Below are 25,346 nucleotides of genomic sequence, written 5' to 3' on the forward strand. Positions count from 1 at the left end.
AAGAGAGGGAAGCAGGATTCAGACCCAGGTATGTCTGATTCTAGAGTCTTTGTTCTTGGATGGCAAAACGGAAGCTCAGACATATGATTTATCAATGACTTATGTAATAAGAACTTGAAAGCATTCTCTCATTCTTCTGGGAAAATAAGTAGATATGTATTATTATTTACATATTGAGGATATAAACACAATCAATTCATTTAAAAAACTTTCTGTGGCTGCCCCCTGTGATGTTAGTGACTTGACAGGTTCCTTAAACACAATGGCCAGGCCTCCTAGCATCATGCAAGTTCCATGAAACTTTCTGTAATGCTTTATCTCTTGTGAATGCTCTGTAAGTAGTAATGATGATGCTATAACGAGAGATATGTCATGCTGAGTTATTTGATGAGAAGAAATAAAGCAGTGAGGACAGCATAAATAGAGACAAAAAAAAATTCACAGAATACAGAGTTAGAAAGAGGTCTGAGTAGTCACCCACACTGTATTTCTGGAATCCGTTCTGGAGCATTTCTGTTAGGTGCAGACCTCATCTTTGTTGTCCTTGAATCGCGAGTGGGAAAGACTGCTTTTCTATTTACATATGGTACCTAATAAGTTCTTTTTGGTGTAGGGTTTTTTAACTAGAAAAAAAGAAGGTTAACAATGGGCATCACTATTCCAGTTATCTTTAAACTGTGACCACAGCACTCTAAATAGAAAGGTGATAAGGCTCTGAGTCAGTTAGTGTTAGTCGCTCAGTCATGTCCGACCCTTTTGAGACCCCACAAACTGCAGCCTGCCAAGCTTCTCTATCCATGGGATTCTCCAGGCAAGAATACTGGAGTGGATTGCCATTCCCGTCTCCAGGGGATCTTCCCAACCCAGGGATCAAACCCAGGTCTCCTGCATTGCAAGTGGATTCTTTACTGTTTGAGCTACAAGGAAGATAAGGCTCTCAGTTCAGTTCAGTTGCTCAGTCGTGTCCGACTCTGGGATCCCATAAATCACAGCATGCCAGGCCTCCCTGTCTATCACCAACTCCCGGAGTTCACTTGAACTCATGTCCATTGAGTCAGTGATGCCATCCAGCCATTTCATCCTCTGTCATTCCCTTCTCCTCCTGCCCCCAATCCCTCCCAGCATCAGAGCCTTTTCCAATGAGTCAACTCTTCGCATCAGGTGGCCAAAGTATTGGCGTTTCAGCTTCAGCATCAGTCCTTCCAATGAACACCCAGGACTGATCTTTAGGATGGACTGGTTGGATCTCCTTGCAGTCCAAGGGACTCTCAAGAGTCTTCCCCAACACCACAGTTCAAAAGCATCAATTCTTCGGCGCTCAGCTTTCTTCATGGTCCAACTCTCACATCCATACATGACCACTAGAAAAACCATAGCCTTGACTAGACTGACCCTTGTTGGGAAAGCAATGTCTCTGCTTTTGAATATGCTATCTAGCTTGGTCATAACTTTCCTTCCAAGGAGTAAGCGTCTTTTAATTTCATGGCTGCAATCACCATCTGCAGTGATTTTGGAGTCTAAAAAAATAAAGTCTGACACTGTTTCCACTGTTTCCCTATCTATTTCCCATGAAGTGATGGGACCAAATGCCATGATCTTAGTTTTCTGAATGTTGAGCTTTAAGCTAACTTTTTCACTCTCCTCTTTCACTTTCATCAAGAGGCTTTTTAGTTCCTCTTCACTTTCTGTCATAAGGGTGGTGTCATCTGCATATCTGAGGTTATTGATATTTCTCCCGGCAATCTTGATTCCAGCTTGTGTTTCTTCCAGCCCAGTGTTTCTCATGATGTACTTTGCATATAAGTTAAATAAGCAGGGTGACAATATACAGCCTTGACGTACTCCTTTTCCTATTTGGAACCAGTCTGTTGTTCCATGTCCAGTTCTAACTGTCGCTTCCTGACCTGCATACAGGTTTCTCAAGAGGCAGGTCAGGTGGTCTGGTATTCCCTCTCTTTCAGAATTTTCCACAGTTTATTGTGATCCACACAGTCAAAGGCTTTGGCATAGTCAATAAAGCAGAAATAGATGTTTTTCTGGAACTCTCTTGCTTTTTTCGATGATCCAGTGGATGTTGGCAATTTGATCTCTGGTTCCTCTGCCTTTTCTAAAACCAGCTTGAACATGTGGAAGCTTAGGGAACTACAATAACTCCTAGGTCACTAAATATTTACTAACCAAAGTAGCGTATCAAGTAAGTGCTAAAACTTAGAGTTAACTCAAGTCTGTTTAACTTGCAGAGTAAGCTTATTTCATAATAAGCTTTAGTTTTTAGTGATGGGAGGATGAAGGACATATTTTCCTACTGTCGGTGGTAGAAGCTGTAGTGGTAGTAATACTTGGCGCTGATGTTTACACAGTACATATTATATGTTGTTGTTTAGTCACTGAGTTGTGTCTGACTCTTTTGCAACCTCATAAACACCTGTAGCTTGCCAGGCTCCTTTGTCCATGGGATTTCCCAGGCAAGAGGATTTTATATCACATATTTATAAAGTTATAGTTATATGTCAGATATTGTGCTAAGTACTTTCTATGCATTATCGCATTTCATTGTACAACAATCCCATGGGCAAGATATTATTGTTTTTCTTTAACAAATGAGGGAACCAAAGATCAGCAGGGTTAAAGTCAAGGTCACATGAAGGCTAAACCTAGTTTTTTCAGATTCGTATGCTCATATTCTTTAACTTAAAAAAAAATTGTGGTGAAGTACACGTAACATAAAATTTACCATCTAACCATTTTCTACCACGTCAGCAGTGTTAAGTACACTCACATGGCTTGCAACCTCTTTAACTTTTTAATTGGAAAATTTCAAATATATACAAAGATAGGATAAAATAATGAACCTTCATTTACTTATTATCCAACTCCAACCATGATTCAACTTATGGCCAATCTAGTTTCTTTATACTCACCCATTTTCTTCCCTCAAGTGTCATTTTGAAGCAAACTCCCGACATATCTTTCAGCCATTAATATACTGATATGTACCTCCAAAAGATAAAGATTCTTCTTTTAAAACTATAATTCCATCCTCAGCTATAAAGGGTTAATAGTAATCTCTGAAAATTATCAAATATCCAGTCTTCAACTTTTTTATTTGGCAAAAAAATGGTTTTTGTTGTTGTTGTTTTTAATAAGAGTATGTTATGTAGTATGAGGATCCAAATAAAGTCTTTATAGTATAACTTGACTTTATTAAAGGATGTTTCTCTCTTTTTCATTGTAATGTATTAGTTGATTAAATTAGGTTATTTGTCCCATAGTTTCTTGCAATATGGATTTTGATGAAGGTGTTTCATGTTTCTCTGTTCTAGATACTTCCAATAAACTGGTAGATGAATCTAGTGGCCTGATCACATTAGGCGCTTCTTGTCTTTTTTTTTTTTTTTTTTTAAAGCAAGACTACTTCATGAATGATGGTGTGTTCTGTATCAGGAGACACATCATGTCTGGTTCTCTTTTTTGTCTAAGTCAGCAGTTACTCATGTTCATTGCTTGGCTCCATTCATTTCTTAAGGTTTGTTAAATGGTGATATTCTAATTGTATCATTCCCTTTTCAGTGGTCAGCAGTAACATTTCCCTAAAGCGGTGTTTTCTCATATCTATTGTTTTGCTACCATCTTATATGAAAGGCGGGATAAATCCTTTGTTTCTTTTAGTAGAAATCTTGTTGCTAGTGATGTTCAATGTTGTGCTACTAGGCTGGTAACTATTTCTGTGAGTTCAAAGGACAGAAACAGAATGACTAAACATACCTACAGATATTAAAAAACAAAAACCTAAGTCCATACAAAGACTTCCTATTTAAACTAAGATCAAAGAGTTTTTATTCAATCTCTTCTATTTTATATATACATACACTGCTTCCAGGTTCCCAAGGCAATGGGGAAAACAAAATTAGAATATTGTACAATTGCTCCTTTGCTTTATCTTGCGTTACAAGCACAGGTCTTGAAATAACAATACCAAGGTTGTTACGCAACTATTTTTTTTCAGTTGTGTCTTTAAGGTACAGCCTACTAGGGAAGAAGAGTCACTAGGATGTTTGGTTATACCACTGACTGGATATATATTTCGGTTTATTTAAATTTATTTAAATTTTAGAGACTACTCTTTCAAACTGTTTTATGATCATGTTATATGTATAATCAGTAATATTCAAACCAGCTCTACTGAAAAAACTTTTTCTTAACTTAGGAACTCTTTATATAGGTTTAATGTAAGTTAAAGCTAAAGCAACAGGAATTACAGAGTCTACTTATATTCCTATTCACTGCATCCTATTCCTTCACTCTCCTTATAGGTAACTGTCAAAAAAAATTTTTTTTTATAGTTTGTCTTTTCATGTTTTTCAAATACAAATAGATCCAAAATGGATAAATAAATATAAATAGATTCAGATATAAATGGGTATCACCAACCTATCCTGAGGATGATTATGTGGCAACATACAGAACTTCATAAAGCAATATTTTTCATTTATTTTTATAGATGGATAGTACTCTCTCATGTGAATGTGCCAAAATTTATTCAATCAGTTCTTCTCAATAGTTTTAGACTGAAGATCAACTTGTTTGGTTTCAATGCTCTCACATATAATTTTATGTTACATTCATATATATCCAGGTTTTTTACGTAAGTGTTAGTCACTTAGTCATGTCTGACTCTTTGCAACCCTACGGACTGCAGCCCTCTGTGGGATTCTCCATGCAAGAATACTGGAGTGGATAGCCATTCCCTTCTCCAGGGGATCTTCCGGACCCAGGGAATGAACTCATGTCTCCTGCCTTGCAGGTGGATCCTTTACCATCTGAGTTATCAGGAAAGTCTTTCATATGTGGTATATTTTACTTGCTTTCTTTTTATATTTTATTTGCTTTCTTTTTATATTTTATTTTTTGGCATTCAGGAAATTTGTATTTTTGTTTTAATGGTTACCTCTATGTGAAGAACTTTATGTAATCCCTGTTTCTTATTTTTTGTCATTTTCTATTGGTTAGCTACTGTAAGCAATATCAAATTAACTCATTACTTCATCTTCTTCTCTCCCCGGATCTGAAATAATACCCTTTAACTCCGAGTTAGCCATCAGGCCATCAGCAGTTTATTCTGTTTACATGTTCTCCCCGTCTCCTTCCTCCATATTTTAATAGTTGTGATGAATGTGCATGGTCAGATACACAGCCTTTACATACTATCTTCACTCTCTCCTTCATGCATATTTTTTCATGTTAGTTTTACGAGTTAAAAATATACATAATGCTCATCACCAGTCTTTATATTTGTATCTCCCCAGTCATTGTGGTTCTCTAAAGTTCTTTATCTAGTATAGGGACTGGCAAACTACAAACCATGGGCCAAATGAGAACTGGCCTGTTCTAATGTGGCCTTTGAACTAAGAATGGTTTTTGCATTTTGAAAGGAAAGGGTTGTAAACAAAATACCCCAAACAAAGACAGATGACAAAGACAGCAATAGAAAACCTTTGATGAGTACTACTCTTGTAAAGCCCTAGGGAAGGGAACAATATTCTCCGAGTTTTTATATTTCGTAAGATTGTTTTTCTTATATTTGCAAGTCAGTCTGCATGTGCACTCAGTCACTTAGTCGTGTTTGACTCTTTGTGACCCCATGGACTATAGCCCGCCAGGCTCCTCTCTGTCCACTGAATTTTCCAGGCAAGAAGACTGGAATGGGTTGCCATTTCCTACTCCAGGGGACCTTCCCGATCCAGGGATAGAACTTGTGTCTCTGGCACTGGCAGGCAGATTCTTTACCACTGAGCTAGGAGGGAAGCCCTCAAGGCAGTTTGGTGGGATATAAAATCCTTGGTGATGGAGTCGGTGATAGACAGGGAAGTCTGGCGTGCTGCAGTCCATGGGGTCACAAAGATTCGGACACGACTGAGTGACTGAACTGAACTGACTGACTGAAAATTCTTGCCTCACATTTGCTTTCCTAGAGTATCTTAAAAATGTTATTTCACTTTACTGTGGCATAAAACACTGTCAAAAAGCCTGTTGACAATTTTATTTTCTTTACTTAAAAGTGACCTGGTCTTTTTGCCTGAGTACCCTTCAAGTCTTTTTTTCTCTAGTTTGTAACTCTGCAATTTCACTGGAGTTTGTGTTGGTACTTGTTGTCCTGGGTTGAGTTTTCAAAGGCATACAACATATGCTCTTTCAACATGTAATTTCAAATCTTTTCCTTCATAATTTAGGAAAGTTTCTTTGAAGCATAGCTTTTAGCATCTTTCTTCTTTTGGGGGATTCCTAATTTATATATTAGGAATGGATTATGTTGGATTTCTGCCTACACACACTATCTAGTCACTTTCTCGTGAATCTTTTTTCTTTTATTTCTTTTTGCTTTCAAGCTTTTCTTCCTTTTCACTTTCTGTTTTTCTTAAGGAATTATATCTGTTTATTTACTAAATATTTTATCTTTGTGGATGAAGTGAAGTAGCTTAGTTGTGTCTGACTCTTTGCAACTCTGTGGACTGTAGACCACCAGGCTCCTCTGTCCATGGGATTCTCCAGGCAAGAATACTGGAGTGGGTTGCCATTTCCTTCGCCAGGGGATCTTCCCAACCCAGGGTTTGAACCCAGGTCTCCCGCATTGCAGGCGGACGCTTTAAACTCTGAGCCACGAGGGAAGCCCATCTTTGTGGATAGTCTACACTTCTGAAAATTTTTATTTCTAATTTTATTTAGAAATAAAATTTGTCCATTTGAGTTTTTATAATCCTGATTTATGTTGTTCTGTTCTATCATTTTCTTAGTTTCTTTTAAGTTGTTCTGAAAAGTTAACAGTTTTAATCTATTTTGTGGGTATATCTCATGATCATATTGTCGATACAGGAGTTATTCTTCTTATTCTCTTCTTTCTTTACACTGGATTTGACTGTGACTTCTCTCGTTTGCTCATGTGTAATAAAGTTAGTTTTCCTGCCTTTCTTCACCTTTCTGTGAAGTGTCCATAAGCATGGCCATGCACCTTCTAGAATCTCCTGGCTCTCTTTCCCAACCCTATATTTATCTGAACTTTTTCTTTTTCCTTTGCTTATAATCCCTGATCTCCTCTGGGGGCTCCATTTCTGGTAGCTTTGCCTCATTGTGGGGCTTGGTCCTAGAAGAGAGCTTCAGCCATTTAGTTTTATGAGCTGACAGGGCCCAGAGGCTGGAACCCCTTCAGCTCTTATAGCAGACCCCTGACACTGAACTCTGGATTACAGTGTGTAAACCCCTTCCAGTTTCAGGCGCTGGCCCATGAACTTCCCAGTGAATCCCTCTGTCTCCTTCTCAGCTGGCCCCTTGGCTGTCTCATCCTTCTAGCTCCTCTCACACTGACACTGCAAGGATCTTGCAGCTCTAGGAAGTTTTTACCCACCCTCCAGTATTTTGGGCTTCATGTGGCTACACTGTCACCTAGTTTTGTTGTAACTGCAGTGTTTGTTGATGCATTCTATTTGTTGTTTTCATGGGGAAATTTCAAAAAAATGAAAAAACTTTGCAGCTGGATCCACATTCCCAGGAATTCTGCTCACACAGCTTATATGCCTAACCACTGTATATACTCTTAATTAAAAGCCCTTCCACTCCGTAAGACTCAGTTGAAAACCACTAAAACCTTTTATGATGTCTTCTCAGAGCAGCCTTTTATCTGTAGCATTCTATAAAACATAAGCTGATATTTATCGTATCTATAAACATGTACATTACTGTGATATCTACAAATGTCTATCTCAAATCACTAAAGAAGGATCAGCATCATCATTTTGTATTTCCTAACAAGCCTTGTCACACACTCAGGCCTACGACTGTCGTGTAGCTCCAGGGTACACCAAGCACACTGTATCTGAGGTTTTCAGGGACATGTTCCGGGGACACGGTTCACACAGAATACAAAGAGAGTGGAGTTCCCTGTAATTCCTGTGCATTGCAGGAAAGCACATCTCTTCCTATTACCCAGTGTATCTCCACAGAACTAATGGAACCAGAGAACACCAATGTTAAAGAAGTCACACATAAAAAATCTACTTTAAGGCACAATTTAAAGGCAAGGAAATCAAGAATCAGACTGGCAAAATAAACTGCCCAAGACCACAGCAAATTAAAGATAAAAAACCAGAACACAGGTCTTCTAACTTTGAAAGAAATGGGAACCCACTCCAGTACTCTTGCTTGGAAAATTCCATGGACAAAGGAGCCTGGAAGACTACAGTCCATGGGTCCCAAAGAGCCTGATACACACAGACACACACACAGACACACACACACACACTTCTAATTTTCAGGCTGTTACTCTATCCAAAACTTTTCTAGATCACTCATCAATATGTATTTGTTCAAGATGATTCTAAATATGGTCCTGATAATCGCCTTCCCAGCTACTAAACCCTGCCAGGCTCACAGAGGCTCTTGTCTCAAGCCCTCTACATTCACCGCTCCATCTTCCTGGAACACACTGCCTCTACATGACTCACTGCTGCTCCTTCCTTGGGCTGTGTGCAAACATCACCTTCCCAGTGAGGTGAACCCTCCACTGAACACCCATTACTACACTGCTACCTTCCTTTGGCCTGCGCTCCCAATCCCTTTGCCCTGCTTTACTTTCCCAGGGGAACTTCTTACATTTCATTCACTTGTTCATTTGTCACCTGTGCATACAATCATTATACATCTCTCTTCATTAGAATGCAGGCTTCATGATGGCAGAAATTTTTTTCACTGATGTCTTCATAGAACAGAGAAAAAAGTGGCTGAGAAGATACCAGTTGCTCACTACTTTTTGGATGAAAGAATAAGGAATTTCAAATACCACATGGAGTTTTTTTATGCATGTACTACTCTTTTGTAAGTAGTATTACTGTTAACCAAGATAATATTATTAATTATATGGAAATCAAATTTCAAATTGCCCACATCCATTGGATCATAGAAAAAGGGAATTCCAGAAAAACGTCTACTTCAGCTTCACTGACTATGCTAAAGCCTTTGACTGTGTGGATCCCAACAAACTGTGGAAAATTCTTAAAGAGGTAGGAATACCAGACTACCTTACCTGTCTCCAGAGAAACCTGTATGCAGGTCAAGAAGCAACAGTTAGAACTGGACATGGAAAAATGGACTGGTTCCAAATTGGGAAAGGAATATATCAAGGCTGTATATTGTCACCCTGCTATTTAACTTATATGCAGAGGACATCATGTAAAATGCTGGGCTGGATGAATCACAAGCTGGAATTAAGACTGTCGGGAGAAATATCAACAACCTCAGATATGATGATACTACTCTAATGGCAGAAAGCCAAGACAAACTCAAGAACCTCTTGATGAGGGTGAAAAAGTTGGCTTAAAATTCAACATTCAAAAAAACGAAGATTATAGCATCCAGTCCCATCATTTCATGGCAAATAGATGGGGAAAAAGTGGAACAGTGACAGATTTTATTTTCTTGGGCTCCAAAATTACTGCGGATGGTGACTGCAGCCATGAAATTAAAAGATGCTTGCTCCCTGGAAGGAAAGCAATGACAAACCTAGATAGCATACTAAAAAGTAGAGATATACGGACTTTGCTGACAAAGGTCTGTATAGACAAAGCTATGGTTTTTCCAGTAGTCATGTATGGATGTGAGCGCTGGACCATAAAGAAGGCTGAGCGCCGAAGAATTGATGCTTTCAAATTGTGGTATTGGAGAAGACTCTCACAACAAGGAGATTATACCAGTCAATCCTAAAGGAAATCAACCCTGAATATTTTTTGGAAGGACTGATGCTGAAACTCCAACACTCTGGCCACCTGATAAAAAGAGCTGACACACTGGCAAAGACCCTGAAGATGGGAAAACTGAGGACAGGAGGAGAAAGAGGGACAGAGAATGAGATGATCGGATAGCACCACCGACTCAATGGACATTAAGTTTAGACAAACTCTGGAAGATAGGGAAGGACAGGGAAGCCTGGCGTGCTGCAGTTCAAGGGATCACAAAGAGTCAGACACAACTTCGTGACTGAACAACAGCAACAGTGGAGCATTCACAACAGGTACGGGGAATTTAGGACTTTTGCATTTGAGTCTAATCTCTTACTTGGTATCTTATATGATCTCAAATTTGTATTTTGACTGAGGTCACAAGGAGACTATTGTGTTGCTCTAAAATATGTATTTTTCTTTAATGTACAATGCTTACTGATCAACTTAGTGACTGAATTAATGACAAACTTTTTTTAGTTCTAAGCCTAACAGCATTTTGTGCTCAACCTACAGTTTTTCCATCAGCCCATACTCCAGGATTTACAGTTTGTTCCATTAAAAAGAGCTCAATGACCCTCACCTATTTTCACATCAAAAACAGTATTCACTAAACCCCGAGGTTAATGAATGGACAAAATCTTACTGTACTGACTTCTCGTGATGTCAGTGGGATCTTTAAAGTTCAGAATGACAATGGCTCCATCTTTAAAACTGCTATAACTCAAGAGGTGTTGAAAGCTCTAGGAATAGAATATTATACTGTTCCTGAAGACCCCAATCTCCAGAAAAAGTTGAAAAGGCTAATGACAATATTAAAAGACAACCATGTAAGCATCACTTTCACTTTCTTCCTTTCGTTTTCACTTTCTTACTTTGTTTTCTTCCCTGGTGGCTCAGAGGGTAAAGCGTCTGCCTGCAATGTGGGAGACCCGGGTTCGATCCCTGGGTCGGGAAGATCCCCTGGAAAAGGATGGCAACCCACTCCGGTACTCTTGCCTGGAAAATCCCACGGATGGAGAAGCCTGGTAGGCTATAGTCCATGGGGTTGCAGAGTTGGACACGACTGAGCGACTTCACTTTTCTTTCTTTTCTAAGCCTAAAAATGTACTAAACTTTTAATCAGTTTTGACTTTCTTATGAAGATGTATCATACTGGTCAGTGAATTGAAATTCAAGTAAGAATAACTTTTGTTTCATTACTAGCAGAGCTTTAGCTCATTATCCAATTCCAAGTGAGAGTTAGACCCAAATGCATAAAAATAATTAACCATGCATGCCTGCCCAGTTTATTATTAAACAAACATGATAAGTAACTTCAGTTTTGAGGACTGAAACTTAGTTCTTATAAGTTCATTTTCCAAAAACAACTACTTTGTTGTATTAGCAAATCAAGAAAACCAATATACTCCAAGCATGGAATAGCCTCCAACAATTGTCAAAGCGCAAATTAACTTGTCTTCTGCCTCCCAAAGCATATCACTTCTCATGACTGAGATCTTCAAACTCACATCTTGGAAACTCAAATAATTTATGAATAAGCTGAGAAACAATTTAGGCTTAACTTTCTCTGGTGTTCACTGAATCTTCTAATAATACCTGAAGCTTAGATAAATTCTGATGATTTCATGTTCATTTTTGGATTTATAAGGTAATACTCAAATATTCTTGTAAAGATTTCTTAAGAATTCCTCAGAAAGCCATGAAATTTCCAACAAAACAAGCAGAGCTAAATTCTCAATACAATTTTTTTTTTTCTCAGAAATTAAATCCACTAAGGAAAGAGTTGAGTTTCCACTCATACAATGAGTAAGATTACTAGTTTTTGGGGGTCTTATTTGGAGAAACTATAATAAAGTGCCATTTATAAAATATTTGCAGCTTTGACTATAATCAACTGTAATAATAAGATACCAGCTCAAAAATTCTTTTCATTTAAACCTCTTTTGTAATACTGCTTTTTAATAACCCTCATAATAGCCGAATTAAAGGACCCCAACAGAAATCATTCATCCCACATAAAACAAACATTGCCTTTTCTTCTTAGCTTTGTTTTACAGGCTACATTATTTCCAGATGACGCTTGAGGGGACTATGGTTTCAAGAATTAGATGCTTAAACAGACAGCTGCTTTCTATTTGCCATGTAAATCAAGGATATATCAAAGAAAATTCCAAATAGTAGACTTCTTTTCTTCCTATTAGGAACTATGAACTCGGGCAGAAAGGGAGAAAGAAAGGGAAAAACAATAAATAGTTGAGCAAAGAGAAAATTAAAATAATGATTTCTAACAAAGAAAGTTTGAAGAATCTTAGGAAAAGATGTTTTTATATTAGCTCTGTTCAGCAGCAGGTAAGACTATTTTCACTCCAGTAGGAGGGGGAAGAAGGAAACTGTGCTCACTGGTTTTCACAAATTTATCAAACATTGCTACTGAATTTAATATGCATGGGTTATTTTTTCTGTATTCTTTAAACTTCTCTTAGAAAGTTAATTAATCATTGCCAGATTTCAATGCAAACATCTGTTTATAAGGCAGTAGAGGGAACATAAAAGTTATTTAAGTACTTTTCATGATAATTTTAAAAAATCCTTAAAAAGGATATTTTACTGTATTCTATAAGAAGGGACAGGACAAATTTCCTCTCTAGGAATAAAGGGCAGTAGTCTTTATCTCAATTCAGGTGTGCTTAAGAGTGAAGGAATTTATTTTTCTCTTTTAAGCAAGAGGGGATTTCTCCAACTCAAATTGTCTTTAGAAGCATTCTCAGAACATGTCTGAAACTCCCAGTTCAGAAATGCATCAAAACCAAATTATAACACAACCAAGAAAATCAGTCTGATTATGTTAAAGTCCTGGTTTTTAATTAGGAAGAAAAAGTGGCAGGGGCGGGTGTGGAGCTTGCTCATTTGCTAGAGGCCTCATTTATTTGATTTTTAAAATCAATTGTTCTAAAGAAGAAACTTTTTGGGACTTAATCCATGTGGGGCTTGGAATTTACTTACGTTCAGAGCAGTTGTAGGGAGGGTAGTAAGATTTGTAACCTCATTCACAATGTTTGATTCTTGTTTTTTACATTGGTATTGACATTATGAAAATAATGATTAAGATCTTGATTAAAATTTCATGATCCTCCTTGGAGAACTGATTGATTTTAGGGCTGAAGCAGAGGAGATATGAGATGAGTTGGAGCACTGTGAAGGTTGCAAAATAAAAGGTTGATGCATATTCAAAGGGTAGTGGACAAAACCTGAAAAGGCTAAAGTTGGAATAACCTGAGTAAGAGAATAACAACAGTCCTGGATGATAAGAAAATAAGTATCCAGGAGCTTATACTGATAGAAATAAATAACTGCACAGGCAAGAACTCTGGGGAGAGGTGACAACTCTTCCTTGCAGAATTCCATTTATAAATGTAGAGGGAATGAGACAAATAGAAAATCATTCCAAACTCAGTAAAATAATGATGCAGACAAGATTGATCAATGGATGCTAGGATTTGTGGGAAAATGTTTAGGAAAAAACTGAATACTGGCATTGTCTCTAAGTATCTTCCCCATATACTCTTCCAAAATAGTAGAAATATATAATAATCTAATAAAATATTTCCAGTATAGTGAAAATAACTACTATATAAAAGCATACAGGAATTACAAAGGGAAAATTAGCAAGTTTATAGTGGAGAATATTGGCAGACATCATCCTAGTGATGTGATCAAGTGAAAACATCACCAGTGCGTGTGTGCTAAGTCGCTTTAGTCATGTCTGACTCTATGCGACCCTACAGACTGTAGCTTGTCAGGCTCCTCTGTCCATGGGATTCTCCGGGCAAGAATACTGGAATAGGTGCCGTTTCCTTCTCCAGGGGATCTTTTCAACCCAGAGAATGAAGTCACCTCTCTTACATCCCCTGCACTGGCGGGCGAGTTCTTTACCACTAGTGCCACCTGGGAAACCCAAACATCACAGTAATATAGACCAACCCCATGTATTCTCTGGAATGATGCTCTGAAAAGGGCACATCACTTCTGTAGTTATCTTTTCCAATAATGCATAACATCAATCTAATCATGAGAAAATGCCAGACAAACACAAATTGAGGGACATTCTGCAAAATAAATGATTAGTACTCTTCTAAAGTGTGTGACACCACCCTTATGGCAGAAAGTGAAGAGGAACTCAAAAGCCTCTTGATGAAAGTGAAAGAGGAGAGTGAAAAAGGTGGCTTAAAGCTCAACATTCAGAAAACGAAGATCATGGCATCTGGTCCCATCACTTCATGGCAAATAGATGGGGAAACAGTGGAAACAGTGTCAGACATTATTTTTTGGGGCTCCAAAATCACTGCAGATGATGATTGCAGCCATGAAATTAAAAGACACTTACTCCTTGGAAGGAAAGTTATGACCAACCTAGACAGCATATTCAAAAGCAGAGACATTACTTTGCCAACAAGGGTCCGTCTAGTCAAGGCTATGGTTTTTCCAGTAGTCATGTATGGATGTGAGAGTTGGACTGTGAAGAAAGCTGAGTGCCAAAGAATTGATGCTTTTGAACTGTGGTGTTGGGGAAGACTCTTGAGAGTCCCTTGGACTGCAAGGAGATCCAACCAGTCCATTCTGAAGGAGATCAGCCCTGGGTGTTCTTTGGAAGGAATGATGCTGAAGCTGAAACTCCAGTACTATCTGATGCAAAGAGTTGACTCATTGGAAAAGACTCTGATGCTGGGAGGGATTGGGGGCAGGAGGAGAACGAGACGACAGAGGATGAGATGGCTGGATGGACATGAGTTTGAGTGAACCCCGGGAGTTGGTGATGGACAGGGGGGCCTGGTGTGCTGTAATTCATGGGGTCACCAAGAGTCAGACACGACTGAGTGACTGAACTGAACTCAAAGTGTCAACGGTCATGATATCCAAGGAAAAACTAAGGAAACATGACAACAAAATGCAATGTAGGATCCTGGACTAGATACCAGAAAAGAATAAGGGCAATAGTGTTAAAACTGGTAAAATTCAAATGAGGTATGTGTTTTAGTTAACAGTATTGTACCAAGGTTAATTTCTTAGTTTTAAAAAATGTTCTATGGTTACGTAAGATATTTACAAAGGGGAAAGCTGGTGAAGGCTATATGGAAATGGGGAACACATATACACCCATGGCCGATTCATGTGAATGTATGGCAAAAAGCACAATATTATAAAGTAATTAGCCTCCAATTAAAATAAAAAAAGTAAAATCCTTTGTAAGTCTAAAATTATATGAAAATAATAAAGAAAGGACTGAGGGAGGGAAAAAGGAGAGAAGGGAGGGGCAAATAAGTCATAAACATGACAAAATCGTAAAGATCTTTATCTAAAAAGAAAAGTATAAGGTATTAAGTTCTATTTTTCCTTCTTTTCAGTCTAACTCCCCATAGGTAACCACTATTTAATATTTTCTTATGTATTATTCCATAAAAATTAAATGCATACTTTCAATCATACATGTACATGTAACCTATATACTACAAAGTATGGTTTTCTGGTTTTTTCTACCAAATAAAGTGTTATGGATATCTTTTCATATAAATCTATATGGATTGAATTTGTTTTAAAAAATGTCTGAAGAATACTGCATTGGATAAACTTAAACTTTAATCAGTTCCCTAAAGATAGATTTTTTCCCCTTATTTCCATATTTTTGATCTTAAACCAGGCCAAAAAACATGGCACTAACAATAAAGAATCCACCTGCTAATGCAGGAGACATAAAAGATGCAGGTTCAATCCCTGAGTCAGGAAGATTCTCTGGAGGAGGAAATGGCAACCCACTGCAATATTCTTAACTGGAAAATTCCATGAACAGAGGAACCTGGCAGGCTACAGTCCATGGGGTTGCAAAGACACATGAGCGACTGAACACACTTGTGTAATTGCATTATCTAGTTGACTTTAGCAGTTTCTAAAGTCAAGTCATGCTCAAGAAGCATATTTTCTCTTTTTGAAAATATTAACTTTTTCAGAGTATAAAATTAATTTTCTAAATCCACTCTCATGTCACAATGCCAGCCAAGCTGCTACCTATACGTTATTACACTCAGCAAACAGTTATTTTCTTTCCACGGTGCTCCAAGTACTACTTTTTTTAAACGGCTTCATTGAGATAACACCCACAACCACGCGCACGTACCAGTGCATGGGCGTGCGGTCGTGCCCGCCTCTCTGTGACCTCATGGGTGGCAGCTCCTCTGTCCATGGGATTTCCCAGGCAAGAATACTGGAGTGGGTTGCCATTTCCTCCTCTGGGAGATCTTCCCAACCCAGGGATCGAACCCGCGTCTCCTCTATCGGCAGGCAGATTCTTTACCACTGAGCCACCTGTGAAGCCTTCACAGCCATGTACTTTGTTAATTTAAATGTACAATTTAACAGTTGTTAGTACATTCAGAATTGTGCAACCATCACCACAATCTAATTTTCAAACATTTTTATCATCCCTGAAAGACACCCTGAACCATCGGCAGTCACTGGCCATCCTGCACCAGATCATGGATTTTTTCCAATAAATATAGTCGCCTCTCCACAGTCTCAGGTTTTACTTCTGTGGATTTAACCAGCCTTGGATAGAAATTTCTATCCGTGGTTGGGTAAATCTGAGGATATATATGGAGGGCTGACTGTACTATACCACTTTATATAAGGGACATGAGCATCCTTGGATCTTGGTATATGTGAGGGCTCTTAAAACCAATCCCCCCCAGACATTGAGAGACAACATTTACTGTTTCTTCCTATATGTGCAGCTTATGATAAAGTTTGACTCATGAATTAGGTACTAGAAGAGAATATCCAAATTGCTAGCATCACTACTCTTGTGCTTTAGGGTCATTAAGCAAAAGAAGGGTTATTTAAACACAAGTACTGCTCTCCTGCAACAGGCAGCTGATAATCTGGATGGCTACTATGTGACTAATGGTCGGGATATGCTGGACAAAGGGATGATTCATGTCCCAGGCAGGATGGAGCTGGACATCGAGAGATGTCATCATGCTTCTCAGAATGGTGTGAAATGTAAAACTATCAACTACTTATTTCTGGAATTCTCCATTTAATATTTTTGGACTGCAGTTGACTGTGGGTAAATGAAACCTTGGAAAGCAAAACTGGGGCTAAGAGGGGGATGACTGTACTTGCTTAGCAAGTTGATGATAAACCCTTAGTTACTATTTCTACATCTGGGGATTTTTCTGACCTGGCTCCTTACTATTTTCGGCCAGGGTCTTTTTGGCTTGTGCCTTTGCATTTATGTTTGGAATGAGGTGGGAAAGTGGATCCTATGAAAAGGTTAAAAATTTCTTTGATAATCACACGGCAATATAATTTGTTTCCTTAAGATTCCACCTAGAATAAACTAGTCATCTCAACTAGTTGCCAAGATAATCGTTAGAAATTAGGGAAACGGTTACATGTAATTGTGACAACAGTCCTAATTAAAAGCTACAGTTACATTTAAAAGCAGCTACAATTCATTTATTATTTTTGTTTCACTGCCTATATTCAGGTTGTGTTTTATATGACCAAAGTTATTTTAGAGATTTATTCTTTTCTTTTTTTCTTTTTTGGCTGAGTGTTGAAGCAAGTTGGATCTTAGTTCCTTGACTGGGGATGGAACCTGTACCCCCAGCAGTGGAAGTGCAGAGTCTTAACCACTGGACTGCCAGAGAAGGCCCTAGGGGTTAATTCTTAGGAAAATAGTGTTGAAAGAGTCTTCTCTAACAATTCTCTCATGTCTTTTTAGTCGCTGAATTAAATTTTATGAAACTCTGATATAAAGACACCCAAAGTCAGCCAAGTCAACTGAACTTCACTAGCCTTCTAGATGCCTTCATCACTCTCTGACCAGCTATCACTGCAGTGAGCATTCTCTCTCCCCATGGAGAGCTCAACTGCAATTTTTGTTTTATTTTCCCTTAAGCAGTCAGGGCATTTCCTCATTATCTAGAAGCTGGCTGAAGGTTTCAGGTTTCCCCTGAGAGGTTCAGACAAAATGGCTGTACTAAAGTACTAATGTTAATGTTTTCATAACATGCTATTTGTTTTCTATGCTGTTACTCAATTGACTGGTGAATTATACAGTATAATGACAATAAACTTTTCTTAATAAACTCAGAAATCTCTAGGTAGTCTGAAAGTACTCTATGTACTCCAGTGAGAAGAAAAACAAATCCTTATTTTTATGCACGTATTCAAACTCTCTGCTAATATAGTTCTCTCGGTCCTGGTGTAGAAAGTATACATCTGGGAGTTCACTGCTGCATTAAGGCCCTTTCATTTTCCTTTGCCGTCTTTTACAAACAAGTGTTGTAATGCATTCATTGAGGACACAGAATTTTATGTGGTTGTTGGCAAAGACACTTAACAAGTGAAATTTCTGGGGAAGAAAAAGAGAACATACTTTATTCGTCCAATTAATGGCCAAGTTAAAAGAGAAGGATAATGAGAACATGATTTCAAAAGTTCACGCTCTCATACATAGTGTTTTGAGCAATGAGAATGACCAATAAAACATGAGTTGTCACTAAGAAGAACTACCACAGCACTTACTTTTGAGGTTGCTACTGTTTTCTTTAGTCACCTTTCAGTCTAGTGGCAGGGGGAGTGATTCACAATCATCTGTACTACAACTGAATCAGTGTTACCCACCCTCTTCACTTAGCTCTAAGCAAAGGCAGCAAAATTCAAGTTCATAAACCTATCTGAAAAACGCTGTGATTTGCAAAGTCTCATACATATAAATGTTAAAATAAGACTGTCAATGACAGCTTCATATGGAATTTTCCTTGTATTTCTAGAAAGCAGATGCTTCAAGAAGTTCCTTTTTATTAACACTTGGTGAAAATTTCATGCAAGAGGAAAACAAGGACTCTAAAAACTGTACAGTTCAATAGCCGACTTCATATATCCATTACGAGTTCAGCTTGTGCGTTCGCTGCATAATCACCTCCATAACTGGCAAATGCTATTAAATGTGACCCATTTTCTCAAAGAAAATATCAATTTTCAGGCCTCTGATTAAAGGAGAATACTATTAGGGCAACCTCAGCATACACATTCAACACATTTTGTGTGGAATGAAACAACAGGAATACTATATAAATCAAATTATACATGTATAAAAATGTCAAAACATTCACAGATGAGCAAAATTCATATTCTTAATAAACATAACCCTATTGCCAATCTGGCCCCAAATGTGGATTCCAAGGAGTAAGTATAAAGAATTACTTTTCTTATAACAAGTTATGACAAGAGAAGAATTAAATTAGCCATAATGCTCATTTTTTCCAAAAAGATGAGAATATTCAGCTAGCAGGAAAATTTTAAAAGATACTGGTTTTTTTTTGTAAGAGAGAAGTACTTTGGAATTTCAAACTTAATACCTTAATGGGATGACAGATCATAACATCTTTCTCACACACACACTAAATAAATAAATATAAGAGAAGAAAAACAGCGCCAGTCAGGTTGTGGCTGCACATAGCTATCTCTGTTTATCAGTGTCTGATATCCGGACTGGGTGCTGTTCCCACAGTCTCGTATCAGCACAACCATTTAGAAATGAAACAAACCACAGCAGGAAACAAGCAAAACAACTCTCTGGCTGTCTGGTACACATCACCACTTCTAACTCAGAATACAAAAATTTTCTGCTCAAGTTTCTGAATATCGACTTTAAGTTGTCCTCAGATAAACAAATAGGGAAGTTCTTATTAGAACTGGATGAACTATCTCTGTGACTCGTGACATGAAAGTTTTTCATATCCTCATCTAAGCATGCTCCACAATATAAGAAGTGTCACGGACAATGCTGCTGTCCTAAAGGAACCCACACGACGGGTTCGCCTTCTCACTCCACAGCGCTCTTCTCTGGGCTGCGTCTATTCTATTCTATCATCATGCTCTGCGGTCAGGTGGTAATAACCTCTTCATCTTTAAAAGCAGGGGGAACAAATGCCACATGTTACTGCTGTTCTCTGCTGACCAGGACTGACGAGACCAGGGCAGACACCCTGGACGAGACCCCCCACAGAGCCAGTTAGATTCTCTCTCTCCCAGGACCTGAGAATTAGAGGACTCTGAACAGTCAGCAAAAGGCATGACTCTCACTAAAACACATTAAAGGTTGGGAGGGAAGTAGGGTGGGAGGAGGGGTGAAGGTTGCTATTTCAGACAGCAACTATAGAAAAGGGGCCTACGGGATGCAGCAGCAGAATAAATCTGAAGCAAAAAGAAGCAGATAACAAAACTAAATGTCCAGAAAGACAGGCTATTTTGAAGAATCCAATGGCTTTTCAATTTTAGGTTCTTGTTCTCTGAAATCCAGGTGTGTATCTTCCCCTTGAGTTTAGTGAGAAACCACTGCATACTTCTTACAAAATTCCTCCTTTCGTTTCTCTGTAATTAGTTTGGGTGGCCTTCCTGACTAAGGTAAGAAGATTCCTAATTATTAACAATCATTGATTTAGGTTTGACTTTCTTCAACCACGTGTTAATCATCTTTGAAAAAACTTTTTCCCTTGATTTGAAATGTTTCTTCTTTATTTTCTATTACAGGTTTCTTAGTGGCCAAGAACAGTCAGAACTTGGGAAGAGGGGAAATTGTTATTTTTTAATTTAGCAATGAAAGGAAAAATTTTTTATTGACAAGGTAACTACTTACATAATCTGGTAGAGGAACATCATTGGAACTCAGCGAACCTCTCAAGGACTGTGTGGCTTGTTCCAGAACTTTGTTGTGTTTTTTCGACAGCAAGGAAAACAAGCTGAAAAAACAAACAAAAGCCCAATTATATTAAAAGAACTAAGTGTCTCCTTTCATAGGTTTTATATGGAATTATATAATTACACAGAATGTCAATTATTTCAAAATATACTTGTAATTGATTATTTTTTATGCCTGTGTGAAAAGCAAGATTAACAATACTATTGATATAATAAATGATAAAGTGAAAAGAATGTTTAAATTCTAAGGGCTCTAAAAAATAAAAGTTTTCCAGTTTAAGACCGTATTTCAAGCACAAGAGAAACTTTCAGAAGATTACTATCATGGAAAGAACAGTGGACAGAAATTTAGAAAACCTGGGACATGAACTGACTTTAGGAGTAACTCAGAGTGTATACTCTATTACAAATCACTTGAGCTTGCTGTATCTCAATTTTCTCATCTTTCAAATAAGTGTATTAGATTATTTCTCTAGCATAATATAGAGTCCACGATTCTATATTATGGCTTTATATTCTTATTTCTCAAAAAGACTGACTTTCAATATTGTATTATAAGATTTTGCTTCTGGCCATGATGGATTAACTGGTACTGAATAACTTGCCTGTGTAAACAACTAAAAACTGAACGAAAAATACGAAGTAACTGCTTTCAGATGCCCAACAACAACTGGATACAGGATTATGATCCCTAAAATAAGAGAGATCCAACGTGTTGTGTTAGTCGCTCAGTTGTGTCTGACTCTTTAGGACCCCATGGACTGTAGCCCACCTGGCTCCTCTGCCTATGGAATTCTCTAGGCAAGAATACTGCAGAGGGTAGCCATTCCGTTCTCCAGGGGATCTTACTGACACATGGACTGAACCCAGGTCTCTGCACTGCAGGTAGTTCTTTACCATCTGAGCCACTAGGGGAGCCTTTTGGGGGGGCCCATGTGATTCATTACCTAGAAAGTGAGTTTCTATTCAGAGGAACATTTTAGAATGTGGCTCAGAAAGCTGGGGCCCAAGCAGTGCACAAGAGTATTGCACTGAGAAGACAGATTTGAATCTGGGGCTTCTGTGGCAGCTGGAATTTGCAGAGTAGATTGTTAGACTGGAGGGAACTGCAAGAGGGAGGTCCAAAACCTGCTTCAATTCTTGAGTGTTTGGCTAAATACTATGCTGTGCTGTGCAAAGACAGACCTCACATGACAGTGAACCACCATACAGGAGGCACAAACCAAACAGATTTTGGAAATCACAAAAGACTGGAGGTATGCTGAAGTTCCAACCTGTCAGAGTGGAGATAACACTCAGTTGAATTCTTGGAAAGATAAAGTTTTAGGAGTAGTATTCTAACCAAGAGTAAAGATTATTCTAAGATGGATCCTAACAGAACTAAGTGAGCTATTTTCAAAGTATAAAACAAACTTACATTAAATATAAATGGATTAAACCTTTTGGTTAAATGACAAGAGATTGTCAGACTAGGTAAAAAAACTAAACGCAAAAACATGCTATTTATAAGAGCCACACTTGTAAACTTGAAGATACAGATAAGTGAACAGTAAAATGATTCAAAAGAGATATTGTTTAATACAAACAATAATCATAAGAAAGGTGGAATGGCTATATTAATATTAGACAAAGTAGGTTTAAGGATAAGATTATTACTAGAGATAAAGAGAGAAATTTTATAGTGATGAATTTACCAAGAAGCTGTAACAGTCATAAATGTGTATATGCCAAATAACAGAGTTTCAAATATATATAAGTATATGATCCTAATATTACATCTACTATATCTAATGAAAAAAGAATTCCTCTTTGGGCTAGACAATGGGTTAAAAATAAAGACACTTCTGATTCCATGTACTTTTCCATATAAGTAAGGCTTGTATATCTTTTCTAAGGCCTGAAACATTACTCTAGTATTTCTTAGTGGTATCTTTCTAAATAGAATATTGATCTGAATATCAATTTAGGAAAATACCTAACTATTTCAGATGGTTTAAATGGGATAATTACTGAAAACAAGACTACTAAGTATTCTTTCCAGATTATTAACTAACATTAAAATGTTAAAAAATGAAAAAGTTTCTTAACACTTATGGGTAATGCTGGATGTGCACAAAGCAAATGTAACAAAGCCAAGAATATTCTCTAGATTCATATTCAAATACTTCCAGAAAATCTGTGAAACAATTACTGGGTGAATAAGTGTGAAATCATGTAACACTGATCAAGCACATGTTGATGAAGAGAGATTTCTGTGAAATGGAATAGTCCAGTAAGGTTTCATGAAGGGGTTAGACTTTACATAAAGTCTTGAAGAGGAAAAAACATCCATGCAAGAAGAGAGAGAAGGCATTTCCAAACAGAAGGCAAAGCACAGAGGCAAAACAGGGGACAGCGAGAAGAGTGAGGTGGAAGTGTGTAAAGAAGTAGGAAAAAGACTCAATCTTAAGGGTCTGTGCATTGTTTCTGTCATTTTATTTTTATGGGTCTTCTTTATTTGAGTTTAGCTTTGCCTTGTTTTTTTCTTTTTCCAGGTTAAAAGTAAACATCATGCTTTTTCCTCACATTCACTCCCATGACCCACTGGTAACAAATGTTAGCAGTTTATTGTCTATGATTCCAGAAATGTTATATTCATCAAAGCATGTATAGGAACGAATACTGTACATATACATCCATGCTTTTTAATTCACAAAATAGGTATTGCTCTGTACCTTGTACTTTTTCCACTTAATAATACAATCTTTGATTCATTCAATAAAACATATATTGACTGTTAGTTAACTGATATCCAAGCATATGTATAAACCACATTTTGACTAATCCATTAGAAAAGTATCATTGCAATGTTCACAATTTTTTGTATCATAAACAGCACTGCAGTGAACACTCCTGTACATAATTTTTGGCATACCTGAGATGAGACTGACTATAGGATAAAGTAAAACTGCTGAGTAAAAGAATAATTGAACATATTACTGAACTGCAAGGTGTATATATTCTTAAAAATACAATTATTTTTCAGGCAATGAAAATGAAGAGATAAAAATATGTTGAAATAGTGTATAAAGCACATTCACAAGGAAATGCATAAAAGGGGGAAATTAGTAAGATTCATCTAATTAGTTAGTATGTTGTTATGTTAACTCACTTCAGTTGTGTCTGACTCTTTGCAACCCTATGGACTATAGCTTGCCAGCTTCCTCTAACCACAGGATTCTCTACAGAAGAATACTGGAATGGGTTGGCATTTCCTCCTCCAGGGGATTTTCCTGACCCAGGGATCAAACCCATGTCTCTTATGTCTCCTGCATTGGCAGGCAGGCTCTTTACCACTAGTGCCACCTTGGCACCCCTCTGAAATCACAGAACTATCTACAAAAGCAGGCTTCTGCTCAGGACACTTTTGGCTGCAGAAGCAGACATACATCCAGGCACGCCAGCTCTGCACACGGCTTCAAGGCCACATTCTAAGCCCTTCAAGGCCATTATATTACATAACTAAATATACTGCTGCTGCTAGTGCTAAGTTGCTTCAGTCGTGTCTGACTCTGTGCGACCCCATAGACGGCAGCGCACCAGGCTCCCCCGTCCCTGGGATTCTCCAGGCAAGAACACTGGAGTGGGCTGCCATTTCCTTCTCCAATGCATGAAAGTGAAAAGTGAAAGTGAAGTCATACTACTTAGCGAATTTTCTGAAATAAATGGAGTTTCAGAAGTTTTTTGAGATGGAATGGTCTTTGGTGGTTGATTCTAGTATATGGCATGGCAAGACTCAAACGGGCATCAACGGGGTGCCTAAACACAAAGCTAAAGCAGTAAACATACCTGGAAGAAGTGAGCTTTTTGGTATTAGTAAGAGGAAAGGGGGCAAATGGAAAGCAAATGCAAAACAGCGCGTTTTATGTTTACATAATACCAGAACTATTTCATGGGTTCAACAAACCTGGGATTTTCTCAGTCAGTGTTCTAAGAATGTACCCTTTAGAGAAGGACAAAAGAGGTAATCTGTGGTAGCTTTTATCATCAATTGAAGACATTTACGAAACGAGTCCTAGGAATCAAAGCAAAGAGGGTTTGATAATGTTTTCTTCAGAGAAGAAAGGCTAGTTTGTTTATTTTAAAAGAGAATACTAACATTCTGCTTTCCTTGTTAGCAGAAGACAAAACAAGGAAGGGAACCGCAATTCAAACATAAGCTCTTTCAGTTGGACACAACAGAAAATTTGACTGCTTCAGGCCTGCAGTGTTGATATGGTCCACCTCAAGAACCTGTAGCTACTGCTCCTAGCTGTTTTTAAGAAAGTCGGTGTAGGAACAGATGATCTGAGGTCACTTCCAGTTTTCTATCGCGAATGAGAAACAGAATTCAAATTTACTCAGGCTATTAGTCTTCTGCCATCTAATAGGCTTTTTTCTCAGTTCTGTTAGCTAAAGCTCTCAAAGTTTTCCTAAATTTTTTTAAAAAATTCTAATTTTGTCTTCCATTTAGCATTTTTAGGGCACTGCTGCTACTAAGTCGCTTCAGTCATGTCCGACTCTGTGCGACCCCAGAGATGACAGCCCACCAGGCTCCCCTGTCCCTGGGATTCTCCAGGCAAGAACACTGGAGTGGGGTGCCATTTCCTTCTCCAATGCATGAAAGTGAAAAGTGAAAGTGAAGTTGCTCAGTCGTGTCCGACTCTTAGCAACCCCATGGACTGCAGCCCACCAGGCTCCTCCGTCCATGGGATTTTCCAGGCAAGAGTACTGGAGTAGGGTGCCATTGCCTTCTCCTTTTAGGGCACAATGACCTAAATTTATATGAGACATGATTTG

The 25,346-nt window shown here is 38.0% G+C and overlaps 1 protein-coding gene across 5 annotated transcripts in view; it reads right to left on the bottom strand.

Moving 5' to 3' along the window:
- The window catches only part of DYM (dymeclin), a 400,054-nt gene that overhangs the window by 110,111 nt on the left and 264,597 nt on the right, over positions 1 to 25,346 (bottom strand). For all 5 annotated transcript variants that reach the window (XM_055559056.1, XM_055559054.1, XM_055559053.1 and 2 more), the window contains one exon: positions 20,467 to 20,569. In XM_055559056.1, coding sequence (XP_055415031.1) covers positions 20,467 to 20,569 — 103 coding nt within the window. The remainder of the gene's footprint in view (positions 1 to 20,466; positions 20,570 to 25,346) is intronic.

This window comes from Bubalus kerabau, chromosome 21, assembly GCF_029407905.1.
Source record: "Bubalus kerabau isolate K-KA32 ecotype Philippines breed swamp buffalo chromosome 21, PCC_UOA_SB_1v2, whole genome shotgun sequence".
NCBI classification, from domain to species: Eukaryota; Metazoa; Chordata; class Mammalia; order Artiodactyla; family Bovidae; genus Bubalus; species Bubalus kerabau.